General features: G+C 29.9%; 1 protein-coding gene across 1 annotated transcript; it reads left to right on the top strand.

The window, feature by feature from the left end:
- The first annotated feature begins 455 nt into the window (after nucleotides 1–455).
- LOC121113792 (bestrophin-3) lies at nucleotides 456–15813 on the top strand. The gene is made up of 4 exons (XM_040707654.2): nucleotides 456–589; nucleotides 654–1091; nucleotides 8794–8932; nucleotides 14577–15813. The coding sequence occupies exons 2-4, from the start codon at nucleotides 823–825 to the stop codon at nucleotides 15627–15629; spliced, it is 1461 nt and encodes a 486-aa protein (XP_040563588.1). The 5' UTR covers nucleotides 456–589; nucleotides 654–822; the 3' UTR covers nucleotides 15630–15813.
- Nucleotides 15814–20300: the final 4487 nt, after the last annotated feature.

Below are 20300 nucleotides of genomic sequence, written 5' to 3'. Positions count from 1 at the left end.
AAAAATAAAAATAAATTGGATAACTACCAACCGATTTTGGGCCCTTTTTTCTGTTTATTTCGGAGGAGAGGTTGTGCGATACAATAAAGATAACGACTGTTATAACAGTACGTTGACAGCAAATAAACTTACTTTTATGGCTATACTATTATTCTTGATGTCATCAAAAGAGAAGGAGTGCGCTCATTTTCTCTTCTCCAAACGGGTGGCCATTACTCACTAGCAGTTAATTTGAGGCTTTTTGATTTATTTATTTTAGGAAGAAAGGTTGAGAGATATCTACAATGTATGTAGGCGCTGGGTAAATATATGAGAGAACTCAAAATCTTTCAAAATCTGATTATTAACTTAGGTGCATAGAAAAAGCTGTGCTCTGTTGTCCAACAACTGCAAATTATACATCCTTTATAGACAAAAAAAAAGGGATCAAATATTATAAATAAAGATTGTTTTAGTACGTACATCTATAATCATCGCGGTACAGTAATGGATACAAGTCCTTTTTATGTTTGTATACCTATATAAGTAATATGTAGGTATATTTCTGTATACTTTTGATCGCACTCTTTAATAATAAGATTGACGCAAGGTGTTTCGGATTACTACAAACGTTTTATTTTTATTTTTTATAAATGTATTTTATTTACGCTTAGTTACGAAGTTAGTTCTGTATTTTTGTCACAGAGAGACGTGACAGAGGCAACCACCAGATTGGATTGAAGTATAAGCTGCAATGACTTCTTAACTAATACTCCAAAACATGTAAACTTATTTTTATAAAGTTTTTAAAGAGTAGGGAGATTCAAGGAAAATTAATTGGACATGAGTTTCCGTGCACCAGAAGAGCGTTTCTATCCTGCGAAAAAGAAAACTAATATCTACTCTAATATATACGAAGAGACGAGTCAACGCTTCCGTGGGTTTTGGAACTTAATCGGTGTTTGGAGAGGAAGTGTTACAAAATTAATTTGGCACGATTTGCTCCTTTTTATTTTCTTATATTTTGTGATTAGTGCAATCTATAGATTCGTTTTGTTTCGTAATGACATCACGCGAGAATGGTTTGAAATCATTTGTGTCTTCACCGCAAGGTAATCAATAAGAACTCTATCATTTTTTTTTTTTTTTTTTTTTTTTGCAGTTTATGTGTGTTTTTTTTGTCACTTCCGTAATTAATATTAGTATTTATTTACTTTGGAATTATATTTTGCATTTGCATTATTGCATGAAGAAGTAAGCTTATCATCTCTTTTTAAAATTCAGTCATTTTATGTTTGACTTAAAGGGATCATTTAGTTTAATTGTTTGGGTGGGAAAACTATTATACTTTTATTGGGAAATTATACTAGTTGCAACAGCAACAAAAAAGAGATGGATATTTATAAACGAAGAATTGAGTGTACTTGTGTGAGGATAATTGAATATTTCTTAAATGGGCAATGTAATTTTTGACTATTTCGGTGAAAATTAGTAAAGGCAGGGACTTGGAATCGAGACTTGCTACTTGACTTGAGTCTATATTTTGAAGACTGTGACTCGATTTGATCTCACAATCAAATAGTCTTAACTCGACTCAGACTAAAAATTAATTTTTACTGAACTCAAGAAAAACCTCAGCACATTGGTCCCTATATTATAATTATGAACTTAAAATGAGCTCAAAAGAAATCTGAAGACACAATAAAATATTCAAAGACGTGTCTTGGGCTTGTGAGAACGTCTTAGAATGTAGAATGACTTTATATCACCTCTGAAAATTATGAATTGATCATTCGTGACACATCATAGAGTTAAAATCCCCACTGTTGCATTATTCTTAAATACATATTTACCAATTAATTTTAGTGGATCAACATCAAATAATGGCATCAATTGTGACGGATGTAGTAAATAATTAAATTATGTGTTAGAACACGTAGAAATTGTAACTTGTACAATCTATTTGTACAAGTTACAACTTGTAAACGACATATATATATATATATGTACTTTTATTACAATGATATTTATAAAACATTAATAACTCCTAAACCTTTTTTTGGTAGCTGTCGTTGATCAACTCTGATTATCCACCTTTATTAGTCTTCAAAACGTGGATCTATTAAATTCAAACTATTTCTCGATAATATGCTAATAATACCCTACTATTAAATATACACTAGTTGGAGCAGCAGTCTTAAATAGTGGCGTAAATTGGCTAGCTACCATACATATAATTATGGACCTTCGATCTTCTCTCTCTCTCCATCTCTTATGGGAATGAAAGGTTGGGAGATACATTCCGTTTAGACTACTCTGTGTTATCCATTAGTTTAAAAAACCCTTTGCAACAAGTGTGTGTTGTCATTGTATGTCTGTTGATTGGATCCTATGTTTACATTTATTTTTCGTACATATACAATATTCCCCTTTATATTTGATCTGCCTACTTCTATCGTTTCCCCGAGTCCACAACTTGTTTTGCATCTGGAAATACTTTTTCCAAGGACAATTCAGCCTTACTTTGTTTTATTTACTCTGAATCATAGGATTTAATAATAGGGAAGATCTTCTTTTTTTTTAAATTCAAAAGTAAAAATTATTACTTTTGCCAAGAAGTAGCTTTATTTAATTATTATAAATCTTATAGCAATATAATAATTATGAATGTTTCCTTGTTTGAGTAATCCTTCAACTTGATGGCTATAAATCATTAAATAAATATGTACATTTGACTTCTCTTAATCATTCCTTACTTCCCTTCAATCCAAATGCGAGAACTTCCTGGGGTATTTAGCAACCCAAACTTTCAAATGGATGTTTTATCAATATATAACTTTGATCTCCTTTGTAGTTGTTACATAACATACTTGGAGATGTGAAAATTGTGGAAATCCTCTTGAGAGTAAATAAAAAGAATATATATCTTGGTGATTTTGATAGACAACATAGCAGTTGACAAATATCAATATGGTTGCTAGAGGGATCTCTGTTTGCTAATTAGGGGCGCCTGCAGGATTTTATTTTGGGGGCTACAGCCCCTCCAGCCTCCCTGCAGAAGCTCCTGCTAATACCTTTGAATCGTTAAAAATGGGAGGAATAATTATTAATCAGAGAAGGTTACCAACCTATACTTCTTTAAATGTATCCTCACGTGGATTTCGACTATTTTCCCACCTCTAATGCTAGTATAAGCATCTGCAAACAAATTGAATACTTGTTTACTATTATATTTTAACTCTGTCAATTCATAATCTAAAATATTAGGCTGGAGAATAATAATTTTGTAGACTGTAGAGCAGTGATTCCCAACCTTTTCATCACTTGGGTCAATTCATCATTTGTCAATACCTTGCGACATAATAAATATATTTAAGCAAATTTTTATTTATTATTAAATAATCTTCCGTTGAATATGAAGCATCTTTAAACTTCTTTCCGTTCCCTTACATCTAAACTTATTAATTTATAAATAATAATATATATACTAAATATATAAAAATGGTCCCTCATTTTACTCGGCTTTAGAGGTCAAACCGAAATGTTATCAATTTATATTTACTTTTATTTTCATTCGTTAAAAATATGGGAATTGTCGACTCGAATCGAATAATCAAAAAAGGAAAGAGAAAAGTGGCTACGTGCGATAAGTATTCTGTCAGTCCTTATTTATTTGGTCCAGTTCTGTCGTAGAACAGATCTTATCAGTACTTGGGACCGTTCCTTTGGACTTTCATTACTAGAAAAAAGAAGAAATAAAGTTGAGTAACATCATCAAGGACTGAACTTTATAAGTTTTAGGACTGATATGCATGACTGTACTAGTCCAGGCCGATATCGAACTGATCTCTACTGAAGTGTTCTGTCTTAAATACAGATCCAACACAACACCACGCATGAACATTGACACTATATTAATTTTTTATCATTTTCTACTATTTATTGACTGTTTTATTCCCCTAAGGTGTTGATAAAAAATGACTTCATTAATTGGCTGAGGCTAGATATTTACAAACAAATTAAATACGAATATTTTTATTTATTTGGCACAGATGTTACTCTTTCCAGGAGTGGATCTATAAAAGTTAGAGAGGAGAATAGGCCATAAACGGAATGGAATTAGTGTTTTGACTGAAAGGAAAATGACAGAATTTTCTTAATATTTTAATATATTTTTGGAATTGTGTTTTACGACGAGTGAGAGAACCATTTTGAGTGACAGTTCTTAAAGACATATCACAACAGCTGACACGTTTATTGGTTGGCCCTATAAATATGTTAAATTATTAATGATGGAAAATCACATAGGAATAACAACCCCACACACCTAATAACCCCTTTGATTTTATAGTGATAGAAATTAAGACGACACCATAAAAATATGAAGTCGGTTCGGGTTTTTTGTTGTTGTTTTTTTCAAATTTGAAAATCCATACATCATTTTAGAAAAACCATTGACAGAAGTCGAGTCAAACCGAGTCCATAATTGTTTGTGTCTACACAACACTAATACTTAATTATTTAATATATATCTATATATTATTTAGAAAGTGTTAATAAGTGAAGTCAGCATTGTGTGGGATATCATTATAACCTTTGTGGTTATAGATGTGAAAAAACAAATTTATGTAAGTTTATAAACATACGTTTAGATATAGGAAGATCGATGTCGGTCAATTAATTTATATTACCGTGAAATACATTTTATAAGTGTGTACATACTGGATTAATAATTATGATTATGAAAGTTGAGGTGATCCTTCATCCTTTGGTCTTAATGATGATTAGAGTGTCTATCATTTAAAAAGGATATAACTATGCACCTCTGTAACAACATAATTATCATGAAATCGTCAGATAGAAAAATGAATTGATGTAATCATTCTGATCAGGTTAATGATCTATTAATTACTTCTTTTGTTAGACTCTCAATTTCAATAATGTAGATCCTAAACTGTCATTAGTGATTATATGTATTTCACATCGAAAACTTTAATGTATCTTTTCCGAGCTATGGAATAATTTCTTTAATAATTAATTATTGGGAATTACTTTAAGTTTAACTAGAAATAATTCGAATTACTTAACGAATGAACGTTTAGAAGAAAAATCAATGGACTGACAACGAAATACAATGCAAATTTGTTTGTCATTGAGCCCCAAAATCATTATATAGTTCGCCAATTCTTCCCAACTATGGATTTTTTCAGCATTTATTTGTCGAAAATTGAGCATTGCTAAACAAGACTAAAATATCATTTAAAACTGTTAACGTTCAGAACCAGGGCTGCGGAGTCGCGGAGTCAATGCCTTTTTTTGGTTGATTTGAAATCAGGAATCGAAAAATGTGTAGCGACTCAGACTCCAAAAATTATTATAATCTACGAAAATAAAACTAATTTATAATCCTTTAGTGTTCGTAAAGCGTTTTTTTGTTGTTGTTTTTTTCGAAATACTTATAAATTATAGGTATTAAGTACTACAAATTTATGAAACTTGAAAGTTGAATCATCGTTATATCTTTACTTTACAAATTTAAAACATGCTCTATAGTCTATACAATCAAAATTCCCAAACATCTCTAAATTCTAAATTATTATGTTGGATAGAGCATAGCCACTAGCCATGCTAGCTCATTACTTAGTCTTGTGAATAGTCAATGTCATCAGTGTAAAGAGTGAGAGGTTGTTTCTATTGTTTTTCCTCAGTTACGAGAGCATAAATTATGTTCAGAAGTCTATGAATGTATTATCAAAAGGTATAAGCTTTTGATCCATTTCATCTAGTTAAATATCTTTTATTTCAAATATTTTCATAATACCTGGTACAGTTATTTACTACATATAATATCAAACTATTTCTTGTAAAACAGAGAATATCCTACCAACTATTCACAGAAGATAATACTCTAATAGAAGGTTATATTGACGTCATTGGTTAGCTTTTATCCTTCTCTTTTTGGACGAAAGAGGGATAATACAATTAATATTATTTTTTGTTAATTATATGCTACTTTTGTTCGAATGGGTTGAACATGAATGAGTTCTTCCTATACTTTAAAAAAAAGACTCTGTAGCACTTGCTATTTAGCACCAATTCTTCCTAACTATGCAGATTATATTTAATAATTGTTGGAAGAACTATTCACAGTATAACAGGAGCTCATTTGAGTTCAACCAATCAACACTCACAACACTACTAAGGAGGGGGGAAGAAGTAAAAAAATCAATTGCTGACAACAAAATACAAATAGTTTATTAGTTATAGCCAAAAATGAGATGAAATATTTTAAATGCTTAAAATTCAATTAAACATAAATTATCATTTTTGACTTTTCTGATGAAAACTACTCATTATGAAGTATACATTATAGGATTCAAAAGCACATAATTGCACATGTATTAATGAAAAATACATCATAAATAAATAGGGCTGTATATTTTCTTATTAAGGGACTAAAAATTGGTCCCGTTCTGTCCCTCCCTGTTAAGTATCTTTAAAAAATAATAGCAAATTTTAAGGCACTCTTTACAAAGCATCATAATGATCTCTAATATTATAGTAAAATCTTTAATTTTACCAAGAAAATTCGTTACGTAATGAATTAAGTATCTTTCATTCACAAAAATAGTTTACAATTATTCTTAATTTAGGCTTAAACAAAGTTTTTATCTTTATATAGAAACATATAATTTTTTAATTATGTGAAAAAAAGAATATTTTGGTAACCTGTTAGATATAAATCCCCTTATTAATTATTATTCTCAATTTTGAAAATTCAAACAAACGTATTAGCAAGTAAGGACACTATAGTTTATATAGTCATATTTGTCAGGTGATATGTAGCCTCTCAAAGTTACCAATATATATTTGTATTTTTGCTCGTCATCTTTCACATCTCCATTTCTAACCACAAGATAGCCGATTTAGACTGATGTGAACGCCAATGATGAAATCACTGAACAAAAATTGATCCATGGGGATAACTTTTGCGCACAACTCGGACATGTCCAGGCAATTTAGGAATGATCATACAGACGTCAAAATTTAAGACTGATATATCCCTATAAGCACACCAAAATCAAATGATAGCATCAATATACTTATAGCTGTACTTAAATTATAATTTTATAATTAGCTAAAAGGAATAAATTGCCACTTGTACAGTCTATTTGTACAACTTACATCTTTTACAACATATACATATTGATTTGAAGCGATTGGTTAAGATTATCATAAGTATGTATAGATAAAGAGCATCAAATAGTTTGTACAAGTATGCTGCAAACTCATAATTTCGAGTAAGAGGTGACATTTATATATTTTTGACTGATCATAGAGGATTATCGATAGTTATTTCCAAATTGTAGCAAGGATTCATAGAAGGATTACTATAAAATAAAGAGTTTTGAATAATGAAATCCGATTTGTAATATATATTTTCTATTCAAAGTTTGATGATTTATTAAATTGTATATTGTAAAGCTGTGAAGAAACCATTTTTATAGAACTTTTTTCCTGCTTCTCTGCCTCTTATAAGTATGTGAATATTATCTACATGAACTTGAATTAGTTCTTGTTAGGCTGAGAGGAACGGATTTTATACTTTGCAATCTTCTTGGAGGAAAAGTTGCAAAATATTTACAATAGAGGTAACATCGAGTTTTTATTGAATAGAGTTGGGGACAATAGACTTGTGACTTGACTCAGACATGAGTCCATATTTTGAAGACTTGCCACTCGACTTGATCTCACAATCAAAGACTTGCGACCTTCGTTATGGTTTCCCCAAGCTGAACACCAGTTTTGGGTCAAAAGTATAATCCAGAAGGATATAAACTATGACCACGTCTGCTTGTCACTGGACGATATTACAGCTTCTCAAGTGCACCTCTTATAGAAAATCTTTCCAAATAGCCATATTCTAGCCTTAAATTTCGTCTTCTTGACATATATAAGCCTTCAGATAGCGAGAAGTTCAGGCCTTTTGTAAATAATAGAAAATTAGGCGAACGTAGACCATTGGTAATGTTAGACGAAATAATAAAACTCCTGGATAGACACTGATGCATTTACATTATGATGAGAAATTTGAATTTAATTTCGATTTTTTTATTTTTTTTTTAGCAAATAAGTATCGAATATTTGTTTTTTGTTTTTTTTAGAAAATAAAATATGTGAACCTCTTTTATGTTTTGTTTTTTAATATTTCAAATGATGTTATCTTAGAAAAAAATTATTAGTTCTAATAACTTTCATTATTAATCTGTTTTCATAAAATCGTATTACGGTTGTTTGTCAAACTCGTTACTAACATGAATACTCCACCATTTCTAAGGGATGATAATTAATAACAGAGTAGTGATTAACACTTTTTCCGTTTGAATCTGTCTGTCCCACTATTTATTTTTATATTTCGTATTATACTGATTTCATTAACTATTTTGTCTGTGGTTCGAGCTCCTTCCATAGTAATATTTTGATAGTATGTATGGATTATTGGGGATACTTCTATCATTATTAGTTTATATTTAAAGGTGAAATATCCTTGAGGCAAAATTGCTTTAAGGGAAAATGTCCTGAGGCAAAATAGTTTAAGGCAAAAGTCCCTAATGCCCATAAAGAAGTCGTCCCGCTATTTTAATTTTCTTAGAGACGGTTACTTTCCTTGAACCCACTATTACTAAAAAGTTCTCGGAAATATAAAGGAAGTGCATCATTAAATTAAAGTTCATTGATTTTCTTATAATGCATTTATGTACATATATAGAATGATCGTGTGTTTTGATATTATTATTATAATTTTTATTACAGGTTTTGTGACATGATCCCAATCACCTTTCTCACCGGATTCTACGTGAGCCAAGTCGTTACACGCTACTGGGATCAATTTATGAGTCTTCAATGGCCTGAAGAATCTGCATTAAAAGTTGCCACGTTCATTCCAGGAAAAGTAAGTCGTGCATTTAAAATAGCTTAGGCATGGAGGAGAAGAAGGTGTTAATTAGTGTCATTAGAACTAGGATTTATGGCTCACACTTGATACCCTACAAACATAAAGGGGTAGATAGTGTTTGTAATTTATATATATACTTAAGTGTGTTTTCGTGGATTTAATAGCATAAACAGGATAAAAAGTTTTGTTGGACAGGTGTTTTTAGATATTTAGTAGATATTTTTTTTTTTTGTGAATAAATCAAAAACTACAAATCCATTGAATTAAGTGAACGATTAACGTTGATCATATTGTGACTTATATACATATATATATATATATATTTGATTTAATTCTATTAAAATATTTTTGATAAGTTGTGTACAAGTTACGATGTCTGTACAAGATTCCACTTGCATAAGGAAGTGGGAATTTCATCATCTTAAAATTCATCTCTTAATTACAACATTGTTCATTCTAAGCATCATCTATTAACTGATACTATCATTTCATTTTGATATATTAAGATTACATTATTATTATGTATTAAAGAGTAATATACTCTGGGGATTTGATCTTAATAATGGGCACTTATTAAGAATATTTTAAAAATTTGTATTAAAATATAAAAATTAGATCATTAAATTAAAGCATCCATGGAATATTCTATAATTGCATGATATTCATTCCAAGTAGTATAAGTATTTCATTTAAAATTATTTATCTTGTACAAAATCGCAACTTGTACAAAATCCCATATATTTCTATACCGGTTTTTGGATTTTTGGAAAAAACTTCAAATATTATAGTCTATTCTCCCTGAAGAATCTTTTGCAAAAAAATTAAAAATCCACAGTTATTCATTTAATTATTTGAAAAAAGCTTATTTTTTTCAAGAAAAATTTAAAATCCATTGATATTCACAAAAAAAGGGGTAAACTTTTGTAAAAAAATTTGAAAAATTAAATTTTTATTACATTTTTAGAAAAAAATAAAATTTTTTTGGGAACATTTTTTTTAGACTATTTATAAGTAATTTTGAAACTTTTTTTGAATAAATCAATATTTGAATAGATCCATTTTAGACAGATCAACAAGGATTTTTAGCTTATCTTTCAGTGAAAATGTTGTAGGGTACTCATAATATATACAATTATTGATTAAAATAATTTTGATAATTTAAAAAAGTACATACAGAACTAAAATTATGGGGCCAACTTACGAGTTGTATCATCTAAAAATCTCTTAAGAAACATTCTTCATTCTAATGAATTCTATTAAGTTGATACTATCAAAAATATTAAGAAAATTATTTTTTTTAATGTTACTTTAATTTGTCAATCATGGAGTTGATTAAATTTTAGTAATTTGTATTAAAATAGTCGTAAATTAGACCATTATTTTAGGGATCTTAGTTCAATTTTGAGTATTTGATATTTCAGAGAATGTTGATCATTTGCGTATTTATATTATGTTTGGATTTGACTGTTTATATAAATTAAGTACAAGTTGCAACTTGTATAAGTAAATTGTACAAGTTACAATCCAAAAAGGATATGAATAATTCTTTAGTTTGCGATGAGGATAATGTAAAAATTGAATATTCCTTCGATGTTTGACATATTAATGCTATAATTTTCGATAATTTTAATAAAAACTACTAGTTGACAAGTAGTCTATGACACATGAGATAGTCCAAGGAATACTTAATACGCGCAATATTTTTTTTTACTTTTTTTTTGATTAACTAAAGTATATTCTTATTTTAACTACATTAATTATTAAATCCAAGATATAATTGATTGAAAACAATCGTGAAATTGTTTTTTTTTTATTAATAATAATTCTGATAACCAAAAAATAAAACATTCATTTACTAGACTGTTACAAAGTCTGAAAAAGTCCAATTATGAATTTGAAAATGGGCTCTTACATTGTGTATGGAGTGTTTTTTCCCATATGACCTCTATTATTAAAATAAATTGGCTATTCAATGAGAAATCCGGAGATTCGTGGTCGAAAATTAAATCCGTCTTCTCCTTGCACTAAGGACTGATTCCTTAAGACTGGCGTATTAAATATGACGCACGGAGTTTGTTAATTATTATCTCACTCAAAATGTATCTAATAGTACTGTCGTAGTTTCAAACACGGGACCTACCCTTTCCTAGATGTGAATTGTACGAGGTTCAGTAACCGAAAAGGAATGAGTAAAGCACAAAAATTACACTCCTTTCATTTAATAGCCCCTACTAATTTCTTCATATCATAAAAACTGTTTCTGTCTATCAATTTTATATTTTTTTCACTAATGAATAGAAAAATGTTCAAGCTTCCTTAGGTTTAATAAAAAAAAATCTTTATTAATTGGAAGGATCCTTTTGGCCCAAAACGTCGAAGGTAATTCGCAGGCCATTTTAAGTTAATAAATGAACCTGTATATTGGAACTTTTCCTTGAAGTTATACAATGTCAATATATGTAGTTGAAACCCTGTAGAACTTTATCAAGGTAAATTTTTTTAATGTCTTTAAGAAAAATCATCAAATTTATGATTTAAAAGATGTACATATTTATGGCATTTTATGCGTCACGTAACTTCTTATCGATCAGCTGTTCGAGCAACTTGTGGGGGATAAAAAAAAATTAGAGCACTCCCTCTTTTGTAACATACCTACATTTACTCGATTGTTTAATTCAAATCCCTCTTACGTTTGATAAGTACTCTACTCTAAAAATTAATGTGCCTTAAGTTGGTCCAAAAAAGGAAAGTAAAAAAGAGTTGTGTGAGCCAAATATTTTGATAACACAAGGAAAAACAATTAGGGGAGGGGGGATTTTGTACAAATGAATGGAAGACAATAATCGAACTTATCAATGAGTCCAAATCGGATCTCAGTTTTTCTCTCAGTTATCTTAATTATGAAATATCTGGGATTATAGTAATTCGGGACTATTATCGTTCAGAGTCATTTATTACTCTAAAAACAATCCCCAAATTAAAATTTAGATTAATAAAACTAATGTAAAAGTATTATTTATGATTAAAAAGTGTTTTTATTGATTCTGTATCTTTTTATGAACTCAATATATTTCCATTTTTCGGCTGAAAAATAATGAAAATCGATACTTTTCTTGAGACCCTTATAACTTATTCATACTATACAGTGATCAAAAATATCATAGCTTATATTATGGAAAAATATTCAATATATAATTCAAAAAAGGATCTATTTAAAAAATATGTATCTCCAAAGATTCTTGTTCAACTTTGTAGTGATCCCATTTTTTATAGTGGTGTACTAGCAAATAGTCAACATTATTATCATATTGTTTCTGATTTCAATACTAATTTCATGACGTCATGTCTTGTAAAAAAAAAGATTTAGGCAATCGAAGAAAGATACTTTTTAACTTGATCGCCTATCTCATGAGATGTTCGAATTCGGATTCCGAATTCCACGAGGGATGACGAGAGGAGAATTCATCCGAGGAAAACTACCAGACCTCATAAGGGAGTAGAGTGGACTCTTTCCTCGAGAATGAGGTACCAGGATCGAATAAAATAAAGTGGTCCATTCACTATGAGGAGAGAATTTTAATATTTCAAAATGGCATCACTGAAAATTACAAAATGGCAGAAAAATCCTTGGAGATGAATATTTTTTACATATGTCTTTTTTTAAATTATATATACCTGGAATATTTTCTGAACGATAATCGTCCTGAATTACTATACTCCCATATATTTCATAATTCAGATGGCTTAGAAAAAACTAACACGGCGTTACCTCATTAACAAAAAATACTCTATGTATTTTGTTGTCAGTAGTTGATTCACTCATCTCACTTGATACGTCATAGCCATTTCATAATTTTATTTTATTTTAAAAAGTAAATGAAGACATAAGCTGTTCTATACTTATGCACCGTTTCTAAAAAGACAGAAATACAATTTCTTGTTGATATATATAATGGCCATCTTATTATTTTTATTAATAAATTTAGGCTATCATATCTATAGCTACACTTTGAACAAAATTCCACTTAGCAATATTATATAACAGTATCGAATACAATACTATGTATGATTTTAATATTATAAAATATACATATGTAATTCATTTTAAAAATTGGGAATAAATAATATGATAATGATTGTCTACACCAGGACTTGAGAGATGAATAGGAGTTGGTATTATTAACTTATTTAAATAAGTACCAGATGATCTTGAGACTTTTTTGTATCTGTTTCTTGGAGGAAAGGTTGTGGGGATACAGTAAAAGTAACGATAAACTAAATGTTGACTGTTCCATTACTTGTAATTAAACAATAAACATCTCATTTCAATAACTCAAAATAAAATGATATGAATTAAATAATAGTTGCTAGTTAAAATGAACAGTGACATAAATATGTCATAAGATGTCATCGGGCATCTAAATTGAAACTTGTATAGAGACATATAGGTACAATACAAAAACATTTGTATTCATGAATGAATTATCTTCCATTTCTATCAGTAAATTATTATGATTAAACCGTTGGGTGCGTCGTAAATTGCAGTATAGATAGCAAAAATGCAATGTCACAATGTAAGAGTTATGAATTAATAAGATTTTATTTGAAATCTAATATTGACCCAAAATAAGTCTCAAAAATCAAATGAAGGCTCTCAACTATGATTGACATTTTTGGGTATCTTAACTCATCCCACAAATTTGAATTCAAACCCTATAATTGATCGAAATATATCTATGAAATATTTGGCTGACTGTACTTTTATTTTATAGGATGCTATGAAATAAATTGAACATTTCTCCTTTTCTAAATGTTTTGTTCAAGATTGTTTTTGTGTTAACTCATCACATATGTACATCATATATTCCATTTAAAATAGTCATCAAATATATATATATATAGTCCTGCGGACGCTGCTGAGTGTCGTCTTGATAAATTGTGGTGTCTCTGGTTCCCCAGGCGGTACCTTTGAACAAAGCTTTTAAATTTTATGTTGTGCTAAATTTTTATGACATTTTGTTATAAAAGTCCTACATTTTTTTGTTACTAAATATTCTCAAATTTTAAGAATGATCAGAATCTTTTGCACAAAACATTACAAATTTTGATCGTATTACATCGAATATTTGACCAACTTTCCATTCACATCGTCCAAACGGTGCTTTTTATTTAGGTATAAATTTTATAACCATAAAATGGCACAGATATTCTGAGTTATGTTGTACAAACTACTATATATAACAACGCTCATGTCCTATGATTTACGACATAAACAAAAAATATCCTATTTGCAAATAAATCAATTAGGGAGAAGAAGTCTTGGAAAAAATATCTATTGGCAGAAAATTACACTTCACAAAGTCTAGGGAGTTTTTAACTCACCAAAAAACGATTTCAAAAACTATTATTAAAATACTTAGCTCCAAAAAACTTAATCTCTAAGTTATTTGATGAACTATTTCCGGACGATATTATTCACAATTAAACAAGGAAATATGTGTATTTCCTTGAATTCTTAACATATGTTCAAAGGAGCCGATATATGTATTTAGAGGTAACTTGCATACACGGAAGAGAATCCTTGACTTATTATTCCAATCTGAGTGTCAATAGAATAAATATATATTTTCTTCATTTTCAGGATAAATTCACTCGTAATCTTCGTCGAACTATAATGCGCTATGTCAATGTGTCCACTATCCTCGTCTTCCGCCTTGTATCTAAAAAAGCCATGAATCGGTTTCCAACTTTTGAATCCATGGCCGCTGCAGATCTTCTCCTTAAAAGAGAAACGGAGCAATTGGAAAGAATAGATGCCAAGACACCTCATGAAACTACATGGGTTCCTCTCTTATGGGCTTTAAGACTCATTCAACGATACAGACATGAGAAGAAAATCGATTTGGAGCCTCCTGTCTACGCGAATTTAGTAGCTTCCTTCAATGGAGTAGAGCAGAAAAATAGAAAAATTCTAAACTATGGATGGGTCCATTTTCCATTAGCTTATACACAAGTGGCTAATGTGAGCGTTTTCTTTTATTTCTTTGTATCCCTGTTTGGACGACAATATTTGATTCCCCGAGAAAATGAGGACGACTCCTCCATTTTTCCACATCTAAAAAATATAAGCTTTTCACGAACTGAGCCTTTTATCAAACACACTCCGGACTTCTACCTACCCGTGTTCACCATCATTGAATTCATTTCATACATGGGTTGGCTCAAAGTAGCAGAAACCCTTTTGAATCCCTTTGGGGACGACGATGATGATTTCCAAATTAATTACATCATCGACAGAAATCTTCAAGTGTCTTACATGATCGTCGATGACGATGATATCACAGTAGAGCTCGAGGATGACCCATTCGGCTATGAAATCCCATCTGGTGAGCTACCTTATACAGATCCAGATTCAAAGGATATCACATCTAAAATAATAGAAACAGGGGGTGAGACCCCTACTCCAGTTCGTCGACTCGCCAGCAAAGTTCGTCGAGCCTCTGTCTCCCTGGTTCGAACTTCAACACGAAAAATGAAGAAACCAAATACGGATCTAGGCTATGTTGTTGAAACAGGGGGTATATCCAATCCTGCAATGGATCGGGATTCGGAATTCGTTCAGGGTCAATCAACAGAGGATCTCAGTACATTTAATGGGTATAACCAATCACCTAAAAAAGTTTCCATGTTGTGAGTAAGATTGTTTCGTTACGGAAAAAGTTGTTTCAATAATATCATGTACCTATATATTTCATTCATTTTTTTCCAGGAATATATTTATGATTTTCTATTTTAATAATAATTTATATTAAATTATTTTGTACAATTCTGAGTATAAAAATACATAATTATATATATATATTTATAAAACGAAACAACTGCTTTATTTATTTTGGAAGTTAATTGAACCATGAACCCTGTTCCCACGAATAAGTAAATAATTTGTGGACGAAAAACAATGGGGAAAAGTCTTATTAATCATTAGCATCTAAATATTTCATAAATGATTATTATATGTATATTTGCCCAACTATAATATAATAGTTTGTTGGGAACTGTTACATATTTACAAATATTAGCCTTGTTTATACCTCATTTGCAAATATATATATAAGATGTCTTAATGGGGATATTAAAAGAAAAAATTCGGAGTTAAAATAAATACATATTAATACATTTAAAAGAATTTATATTATAAGAATTTGGTTTATTAGCACGGATTTACCTCGTCAACACAAAAATGTGCGCTGTGTTTTGTTGTAAGCTGTCGATGTTTCTGCTTCTTTTTGCCTAATCAGTGATTTGAATGTTGCATTTGAATTTTTGTTTCTTAAGTTGCTGACAACATTTATCTACAAGGATTGAATGATAAATCAATAGCTAACTACCAAGGGATTTATCTGTTTCCTTTTTAATGAACAAAGGTTGCGAGATACAGTAAAGGTAATGACGCGTTAGATAAAAGTATAACTTATACTTATAATGAATTTTAAAAATGTAAATAAACAATCGGATCTCACTCTTTTTTTTTTTTTATATATAATATTTCTATTTCTGTCTTTTATAAAGTTCCCAGACGCCGAGAATAAGAAATCAAAATAAGACATTTTCTGAGAAAAGGGGACTATATGCCCATTTAACATCTTAAAGGTTACGAGTTTTGCTGAGTAGATTTAGCTATCTGGTTCTTCTGTTTTATACAATCACCTCCTAGTAATTGATAATAAATAATAAACAAAGCTTATAAAACGTATCAAAGTTGTACTACTAACAGTTTTTTTTTCTTTCTTTCCTTAAACTAAACTTTATACTAACATTTTTCGCAATCCTAGTTACCTTATACGCCGTTACCTTCATTGTATCTTGCAACCTTTCATTCAAAAAGAGACAGGGAGGAAAGGCCCATCATCAGTTCATAATTAGCCAATTCCTTTTCCCAACTAGGAAATTATTACTTAAAATTATACTTATTTGATCGCCACTTTACAAGACCTTGTTATAATTCAACTAATCAACGTTCAGAATATTTATAAGGGGAAGAGAAGTAGAAAAATCGGGAGCAGACAACAAAATACTAGTTAAATGTTTAAATTATTGAGATAACATCGTTCTTATTAATTGATGATTAACATATTATCAGAGAGCAAAGAACACTATAGTTTATAATTATCTCTGCTGTCAAAAAGTATTGATATCACAAGATATTGCAATATATATCAATACATATGTAGTTATAGATATTAATTGAGAATGTTGATACAGATTAAAATCGGTTATTACAAGGAATTATTGAAAATATGTAAGTGACGACATAGATATTTTGATGTGACGTCATTATTTATGAGCCGGCTAACTCTGATGACGTTAATTACTAATTAATAATATCAACAATAAACGAAAATAGACTCCTATTGTTTTTATCATGGAAAATATAAATCCTAATTTTGTACGTAAATGAGTTTTGTGTTCACAAATCGTGGGTCTTATGATCTACTCTTTATTTTTTATATTCGTGATGTCATCCCCTTGATGGAAATCCTATAGACGCTCCTCCATTGACTGGCATTAAAGATCCAAAAAGAAAGACTTATAATCATATCATTCTGAATACATTACATATTCCATACCTAAATATCATACACGTATTGTTACAGCCCTAGTAGATATGTCGTCTATGAAGTTGAGAATATTTCTTATCAAATTCTCTCAGGGAGGGTTTTTACGCTCACTACAATTTAGTCAGGTTTACCATGTAATTTTTTTGGTTTATCCTATTTAAGAGTAACACTGAGGATTTGTTGGGGGGCTATAAGTGTTGTATTTAGAGTAAAATTGAAGATCGATATCGGGGCCATACTAGACTATATCCTTGTCAAATACAGATAATCTAATGAAACGTCATTAACCAATATTTATTGTTATGATGAAAAAGGGCGGCAAATTTAAAGGTCAGCCATGTCCAATTTTAAAATGAGTTACCACATTTATGATTTTAAGCCATGTATAATTTATGGAACAGATCAGTGTATAATTTATAAACAACGAGGCATGAACGTTGTTTACATATACGAGGGTGTTCCCAAAAGTTTCCGACCTCAACGTGAAGATGGAAGAACTCGTATTTTTGTATTTTTCAAAATAGTCCACTTGTAACTCTAGTCTACAGATGCTCCCCTCTCTGTAATCCGTGCCGTCTGTAACTTCGCCGGGAGAATTGTGAAGAGTTATGTACATGGAGACTATGATGAAAAATTGAGTAAAAAAATTGGAAAAAAAAATCTCAAAAACACTAACATCAACTCACTCAAACGACTGTTACAATAAAACCGTGCGTCTAAATTAGCTGAAACTTTGATGAGTAAGTGTCAAAAGATGTTGCATGGATGTGATTAGCTTTTATTTACGCTTGTTGCAATCTTTACGTTGATTTTGAATACTTTTCAGAACACCCTTATATCGTTGCGCCATCTTGCGGTAAAATAATACAACTCTAGGGATGGTACGTTATAGGGTTGTACCGTAGTTCGGTTCGGTACTACTCGTACGGTTTGGAACATTTTTACCCTCGTTGCGGTATGTACATATAATCACATGAAATACTTTGATATATTAAAATTTTTTTTTTTTTATCAATATATATTTGGTTTATATGTTATACATAACATAGGTTAGTACATATAAAAATAAACTGGAGTATTTGTGTTGGTTGAGTTTGTTTTTTTTGCAAAATTGAACATATATTTTGTGTCATAAATATATATTGCGCCTTAAATTTTGATATGATACCTACAAATCTTATTCAAAAGAAATAAAACATTATGCGAAAGAAATAGAAAAAGAGATAATGACTTTTAAAAATAATTAAATGAATCCCAGTTGACGAAATCCCAGTGGCATGGTGGAAGGATAATTTTGATAAAAGAAAAGAAAATGATAAGGAATAAAATATCAAAAAACTACATTAATTCAATAAAAAGCCACAACATAGTACTATTATACCGTACCGACCTGCGTACCGTGAAGGGTGTACAGCGGTTCGTACCCAACAGTCCCAGCCCTATACAACTCCCTAAATGATAATTATATTTAATATAAAGAATAGGTATATTCACATAGAGGGCGCAAGTGAAAATTCTTCTCAGCATGCTCCATTTTTTAAACAACTAGCTACAGACTGTAATATCGCCTTGCAGGTAAAAAATATATATTTAGTTTGCTCATGCCCTAATGCACAAAATAATATTAAAATTTCAAAATTCTCATTTTCAAAATAAAGAATTTCTATTATGTTAAATGTTTCTTGTTTTCCCGGAATAAAAGTGCCATAGAGTGATGATGTGAAGTAGTAGTTGACGCCGTAAAAAAATAAATCGTTGACCAAAACACTCAAATTGTAGAAGGGGTTTCAAATAATTTTTTGTTATGGATGAAGGAGGGAATTGTTTTGTATACATCTCAAGATTGAAATAATTATTTAAATTAAATATCATTTTCTAAATTATTTTATTTTTTCAAATGTTTATTAAAATAATAATAACTTATTACCATTATCATTTAACAATAATTAAATTGAGTCAATAAATGCATAAGTTTTGCAAAAAAACATAGTTTAACACATTAAATAATGAAAGAAAACATTAACTATGACAAATGTATAGCTATGCTTTTAATAAAATATTTAATTAGTTAATGTCTACTATTCATATCAGTTAGTGACTTTGCATGCTGTAAATAATCTCAAATTGAATTATTCTTAATAAGGATCATTAAAAACAATATTAAAGATCCTTCAGATCTGTTATACAAATATTCATATATATTTCCTTGGTGGGACATAACTAAGGGTGATAATTTTGGTAAGAATAGAAAAGCGTGCGAGCAGAAGAGAAGAAATACTTATGGCATCATTGATTAAATAATATACATCTTCTTCTATCAATCAAGAACGTCATCATTCCCGCCTTTATTATTCAATATTAATATAATATTAGATGGTGATAGTCGATAGAGAACTGAATAAAATGCCTAAAATAACGTCGCCTTCTGTCTGGATTTCTGAAAATGGAGGCCCAGGAATTTGGGAATTACTTACCAGATGAGAAACAGATGGTTTGTCGGATTTGTCGAAATAAATGTGCCTTTGGTCTCCTATCTAGAATTACACGCCACTCATTATTCTCATCTCATATCAAGAGAATGGATATTCATCTAAAAAATCAAGTTAATGATGAATACATCAAGTCAGACTTTAACTTTGATCTCACAAAGATGCTTATTGCATGTAATATAACCTTATCAATTGCTAATCATCTATGTTCAAAAAATTTATGGAGAAATACACGAGTAAACCTATCCCTTCCCGAGG

The sequence above is a fragment of the Lepeophtheirus salmonis genome, chromosome 2 (assembly GCF_016086655.4).
Source record: "Lepeophtheirus salmonis chromosome 2, UVic_Lsal_1.4, whole genome shotgun sequence".
In the NCBI taxonomy this organism is placed as follows: domain Eukaryota; kingdom Metazoa; phylum Arthropoda; class Copepoda; order Siphonostomatoida; family Caligidae; genus Lepeophtheirus; species Lepeophtheirus salmonis.
The sequence above is the reverse complement of the archived record's forward strand: the minus strand, read 5'-3'. Positions and strand labels throughout refer to the sequence as shown.